At 50.2% G+C, this 6894-nt stretch overlaps 1 protein-coding gene across 1 annotated transcript; it reads left to right on the top strand.

Moving 5' to 3' along the window:
- Window positions 1-5829: 5829 nt before the first annotated feature.
- Window positions 5830-6663, top strand: LOC136849383 (uncharacterized). Its single transcript, XM_067122738.1, has one exon. It carries the CDS (start codon window positions 5830-5832, stop codon window positions 6661-6663), a length of 834 nt encoding a protein of 277 aa, XP_066978839.1.
- The last annotated feature ends 231 nt before the right edge of the window (window positions 6664-6894 follow it).

The raw sequence follows: 6894 nt of genomic DNA, 5'->3' as shown, positions 1-6894 counted from the left end.
CCATGTAAATATTGCTAAGGACAGGAGATATGGGATTACCCATAGCCATACCAAACTTTTGTTTCAATGGGGAAATTTTTATACACTGAAGTCACGTGCATCTACTGTGATTTTTAAGCATATATATATATATATATATATATATTCCATATCTATGTATATATATATATATATATATATATATATATATATATATATATATATATATATATATAATATTCAAGAGAAATACAACCCACTAAAATCAAAGCACTAATACTACACTGTACTGGCACTTCACAAACATTGCACAAACACTGTAAGGTCCTGTAGAAACACCACACCAACACTGTAAGATCCTCAGGTGATTAAAGAATATCCACAGGTGATCGTAGAATATCCACAGGCAATCGAGGGATAATGGCGGCTCGGTTGGAAATGCTGGCTTCGGCGTTCCTTGAAAAGCTGGGTGGCTAACTCACAGCGTCATGGTGATATGTGATGATGTCTTGCAGGGAGAAGACTGAATGTTGCAGGGATGGAGAAATTATATCCTGAGTCATAAGATGCTTTATGGAATAAAGCAACTTATGACTCAAGATATTCTACGATCGCCTGCGGATATTCTTTAATTGCCTGAGGATCTTACAGTGTTGATGTGGTGTTTCTACAGGACCTTACAGTGTTTGTGCAATGTTTGTGAAGTGCCAGTGCAGTGTAATATTAGTGCTTTGATTTTAGTGGGTTGTATTTCCCTTGTGCCCTCCCCAGCCACGTGGTGGGACCCCATTACCCCCACCCAGCTACGGAGCCCGAGGCACGTCCACCCACCCTCATCATTAAGCACACACTGCCAACTTTTCGAGTCAAGTCAACTGTCAAGGCGAGTAGCCGGACCCTTCCGACCGCCCACCCCAGGAGCCCTCCCAGACCTGCTCCGCCCTCCCCAGCCTGCCGGGGTTCGCTTGCCACACAGTGGAATTATTTACAGTAACTTTTATAATTAAAACTGAAGAAATTCTCTCTCATCTTTCTCCTTTTCTTTTAAACTGTGAATGACACTGCTGAAAATGGTTCATAATGGCTTCTGCTTCACATCAAGATGAACCTGACGATATACAACACGAACAGGACCCTGAGGACCACCAGTGGCCTTTACTGTAAGAGCCTGACGCTGTCTCTTCCAAACACGTGTGTGTTCGTGTGTTCGTCGATCGTCATCATCGAGTCGACAGGACAAAACAGGAGCGTCTCGTTTTCTTTCTCTACAGGAACGCGATTTCAACCATACAATATTTCCGTCTGTTTCTCCTAAGCATTGTTGTCTTAACGTATGTACAATCACCACTACTTGCATTGCCATGCAAGCATTCTAATCATGTACTCATAATGTTCCAACGAATCTTCTGTATCAAACTGTGTGTATGTTTCTGTTTCAGAAGTAAAGGTCTCTCCATTTCACATTTATTATGCTATTGCATTGTATCCATTAATGTGTCTTGAATCTCATGCAATTGGCCATATGTAGAATTTCTGACCCTTCCACTGATGTATGTTTCATCACCGTATGTTAATCATGTCTCTTGATATCACCATCTGTTTGTCTGCCGACAAACACAGATGTCTGAACCTTTTATGTCCGTTTTACCTGTCTGTGTGTAGACGCTACATTACCGTCGCACGCGTCAATAACATCTTCCAAGATTCTGTACATTTATCTCAGTATGGAAACAACCAATAAACCAGTTAACACCCAGCCAGTATGTCGCTCCATAACCCAGTCCTTACACTGGTGACCCGAGTGACTCGAAGGACCCGCCGACCCAAGATGACGACCCACGCCTGATAGACCCTTCGCCGCCTCGCTGTTTCCGCCGTTCCTGAGTTCTCAGTATTAGTCCGACCCTCCGAGATGACCCACTCCACCACCGAGCCCTGGATACCTCCTCCAGGAAACCTGAAGCCGCCCCGCACTCGTACTGGACGAGCTGACCAACGAAGGACCAGCCACGTCATCCTTCAGCCTGCTGCCGCCCCTCTCGAGCTGGCTACCAGGATCAGCCGCCGCCATCCTTCAGCCTCGAGCCGGCCACCGAAGGATCATCCGACGTCACCCTTCAACCAGCTCCCGTCCTCCTCGAGCTCCTGCTGGCCGGTGCCGCCCTTCAGCCTCCTACCCGCCCCTAGCCCAAGCCCTTCGAGCCAACTACAATTGTCGCCAAGACAATTTCCGCATCGATGCCTTCGCTTGGGGGAACATTGTAAGAGCCCGCCGCCCGACGCCGTCTCTTCCAAACAATCAGGCGTTACACGTCTTGGGGAGAGTACTTGTAAGAGCCCCGACGCTGTCTCTTCCAAACACGTGTGTGTTCGTGTGTTCGTCGATCGTCATCATCGGAGTCGACAGGACAAAACAGGAGCCGCCTCGTTTTCTTTCTCTACAGGTTTTGATTTCAACCATACAATATTTCCGTCTGTTTCTCCCTAAGCATTGTTGTCTTAACGTATGTACAATCACCACTACTTGCATTGCCATGCAAGCATTCTAATCATGTACTCATAATGTTCCAACGAATCTTCTGTATCAAACTGTGTGTATGTTTCTGTTTGTGAAGACGCTAAAGGTCTCTCCATTTCACATTTATTATGCTATTGCATTGTATCCATTAATGTGTCTTGAATCTCATGCAATTGGCCATATATGTAGAATTTCCTGACCCTTCCACTGATGTATGTTTCATCACCGTATGTTAATCATGTCTCTTGATATCACCATCTGTTTGTCTGCCGACAAACACAGATGTCTGAACCTTTATGTCCGTTTTACCTGTCTGTGTGTAGACGCTACATTACCGCTCGCACGCGTCAATAACATCTTCCAAGATTCTGTACATTTATCTCAGTAAGGAACAACCAATAAACCAGTTAACACCCAGCCAGTATGTCGCTCATAACCCAGTCCTTACATTACAACCAGTCTCACCAACAGACTGTCGAACTCCACCAGGTTTTACAACGCCGGCAACCCCACCTTCGCTCTCACCACACCTGACTTTACCGCCTCCCACAGCTCCAAATGCAGAGTTACGGCTCCTCGTCAAATACCTTGAGGAATCTCGACAGGCTGAGTTGGCTCCACGTCGGAGAGAGGAGGAACAACATTGGAGAGAAGGGGAACAACGTCGTCACAAAGAGGATCTACGCCGCCAAGAGGACAATTTAAGAAGAGAAGACGAAGCTCAATGTTTCACCGCCCTGTTGCAGCTACTTACAGTCAACCCTGCCCAACAGCACGCAACACCAGCGGGCTCGCAACAACTCCCTACACAACCGTCAGTGCCAACGCCCAACCAGCCACCACCCCCACAGAAGGCCATTGCCCAGACCCCGCCGCCCTTACGTCCTGATGCTACATACCAGGTGTTTAGGGAATGGCGTAGACGCTGGGATGACTACAGCATGATGGTGGACCTAGGGGCATTGCCTACCAGGAAGCAGTTGATACAGCTTCGTATGTGCCTTAGCCTGGAGACACAAAGGATACTTGAACACACGCTTAACGTACCACCAGACACGGATCGGAGTGTGGACAAGGTCTTCAGTGTTCCCAGGAACATATTAAGAACCTGCGGAATGAAGCTTTACGATGCAGGGACTTGCTTTCTGCAAACAGAGGGAAGGGGAAAGCTTCAATGATTTCTACGTCCGACTGAAGCACATGGCAGAGGAAATCGACGTCTGTCCCGGCCAACGAAGAGACTCAGCTGAAGATGATCATCATCATGGGAGTCAGGGACGAGGACCTCACCCAGAAACTCATTGCCCTGGATGCTGCAGCTCCGCTGACCACCATGATCAACAAATGTCGCTCCTATGAGGCCACACAGACAGCCACCAACACCATACGTGCCCCTCCTTCTAAATTGTGTGCTGTTTCTGCTTATAAGAAAACCAAAAGACATGGCAGCAAAGGCGCTACCTCGCACCCAGCCCCTAACAGAGACTCTTCATGCCTTTCCTGCACAAGGAAGCACGGCTCTGCAGACAAGTGCCCAGCCACTGACTGTATGTGCAAACTGTAGTGGCAAGGGACACTGGCGCAAGACCCCAAAGTGCCCTGCCAACAAGGCCACATGCAGACACTGCGGCCGAGTGGGCCACTACGACAAGTGTTGCAGACAGCAGATGAGTGCCAAGCTAGCCGGCCCACCCAATGCCATGCCCCCTTCTAACAAGTCTTCCAGCTGTTGCAAGGTCGAGACCCTTTCCACAACAACTTGCCCCTCACCATCACCCATATCCCTCACTCTCACCTATAGGGATGAGACATCCAAGATTATGATGCTGCCTGACACAGGAGCTGATATATCAGTGATGGGCCCCCAGCACTTGGAACTTCTTCGCATTCCCAGGACTGGGCTACAGCCTCCTGCCACGTCAGTGGCACTCACGGTAGACGGGTCAAAGATGACACCAGCTTTAGGTACCTTTAAGGCCACCCTGTCATTGGCCAAGCGGTCCGGCCTCGCCACGATTCAAGTCCATGAAGGCGTTCAGATGTCACTCCTGTCCTATGCACTCTGCAAGGAGTTGGCCATCATCCTGGTAGGCTTTCCACGGCCCATCCTACAGGTATCCACGTTAACCGATGTAAGGAGTTACCCCTCCATGCCAACACAACCCCTGCCGAGGCCCGAGAATATTTCCTACAAGCCTTCCAGGATGTGCTCATGTCTAAGGAAGACCTTAAAGGAGCTCCATTAAGGCCAATGGCAGGCCCTCCCATGAAAATTCACCTCAAGGAGGATGCAGTCCCATTCGCCATCCACACCCCACGGCAGATCCCCTACGCTTTCCACGAACCCGTCAAGAATGAACTAGACTCCATGGTCCAGCAGGGAATCATTAAGCCTTGTGGAGACGAGCCATCCGAATGGTGCCACCCTCTAGTCGTCGTCCCAAAGGCCAAGGGAGTTCGCGTCACGGTGGATCTCACCAAGTTGAATGCACAAGTGTCCCGACCAGCCCACCCTTCACCCACACCCTTAGCTGCTGTCAGTGCTGTCAACTCTACCGCCAAGTTCTTCACCACCGCAGACACCCTACACAGCTATTGGCAGATGGAACTAGCAGAAGAAGACCGCCACCTCACCACTTTTATTATGCCTTACGGATGCTTCCAGCATTGCCGGGGACCCATGGGTTTCGCTGCCACTGGCGATGCTTATTACTACCATGGTGACCTGGCACTCCGGGGCATGAAGAAGTGTGTCAAGGTTGTTGATGACATTCTCATCTTCGACGACGACCTGCTGACACACTACCACAGGATTCATGAACTGCTCAACCGCTGCCACAAACACAGCATCACTCTCAACAGAGACAAATTCACAGTGGCAGAGACCCGAGTGAATTTCTGCGGCTTCACTCTTTCTGAAGGAATCGCTGCTGATCCAGGACGAGTTGCTGCTCTACAAGACTTCCCAACACTGTCCAACCTAACGGACCTACATTCCTTCATGGGGTTAGTAAACCAGTTGGCAGAGTTTACCCCAGATATTGCCCTGACTGCACAGCCCCTTCACCCACTCATGAGCCCCAAGCGTTCTTTTATGTGGACACCGTACCATGACCAGGCCTTCAAACGCGTGAAGCAAGCAGTCTCAAGCCCGCCTGTTCTTGCTTCTTTTGACCCAACACTGCCAACCATTCTCCAGACTGATGCATCTCATCTGTATGGGATTGGCTACGCCCTCCTCCAGGACCATGGCTCTGGTCGTCTCCGAGTAGTCCAGTGTGGATCCTGCTTTCGCAGATGCAGAGACGAGGTATGCAACGATTGAGCTGGAGATGCTTGCAGTATCTTGGGCCCTCACAAAGTGCCATTTGTACCTCAAAGGACTGCCAACCTTCACCCTGCAAACTGACCATCGTCCACTGGTGCCCATCATCAACAGCTGCACACTGGATATGGTTGAAAACCCACAGCTTCAGCGAATGAAGGAGCGCATGTTGCAATACCAATTTACTACAGTGTGGTGTGCTGGCAAGTCTCTATGCATCCCGGATGCACTCTCCCATGCACCAGTCAGCTACACGACCTCTGAGGATATGACTGGCTGCGCTGAGGTAACAGCGCATGTCAGGTCAGTCATCAACACTGCAACAGCTTCCCAGGACAATGATGCCTCAACCTTCGACGCCGACTGGACCCTGCAGGACACATTGATAGCAGCACAGGCCGACCCCACTTATGTTTGCCTTCATGATTGCATCAGTTCCGGGTTCCCCACAAATCGGCACGACCTGCACTCCTCCCTACTACCGCATTGGAAGCTGCGAGAAGCTCTCTTTACTGATGGTAACCTCGTGTTCTACGGAACAAGAATACTGGTTCCTGCAGCTCTACGTCGCCACACACTCTCCAGACTCCACGACAGCCACCAAAGTGTTGAGGCTACCAAATGCCGGGCTCGACAAACCGTCTTCTGGCCTGGGATAGACTTGGACATCACCAACACCATCGCCACTTGCGGGCTCTGCCAGGTCCTGCATCCCAGCCAACAGCAGGAGCCCCTTCACAATGACGACCAACCATCAAGGCCCTTTGAGTCGGTATCAGCGGACTTCTTCCAGGTAGTGGGGAAGTCGTTCCTTGTGGTCACCGACCGCCTCTCCAGCTGACCTGTGGTCGTCCTTTGCAAGGGTGACACCACCGCCTCATTGACAATACGGCACTTCTGCCATTACTTCAGAGAGGTGGGTGTTCCCCTGCGCCTACGCACCGATGGAGGACCCCAGTTTACTGGCAAAGAATTCAACGACTTCACAGAGCGTTGCGTTGGGGTGTACACCACATAACCTCGTCGCCACACTACCCCCAGTCTAACGGACACACTGAGGCCGCTGTCAAGG

Source organism: Macrobrachium rosenbergii, chromosome 2 (assembly GCF_040412425.1).
Source record: "Macrobrachium rosenbergii isolate ZJJX-2024 chromosome 2, ASM4041242v1, whole genome shotgun sequence".
In the NCBI taxonomy this organism is placed as follows: domain Eukaryota; kingdom Metazoa; phylum Arthropoda; class Malacostraca; order Decapoda; family Palaemonidae; genus Macrobrachium; species Macrobrachium rosenbergii.
This window is presented reverse-complemented; position numbering and strand designations above follow the sequence as displayed.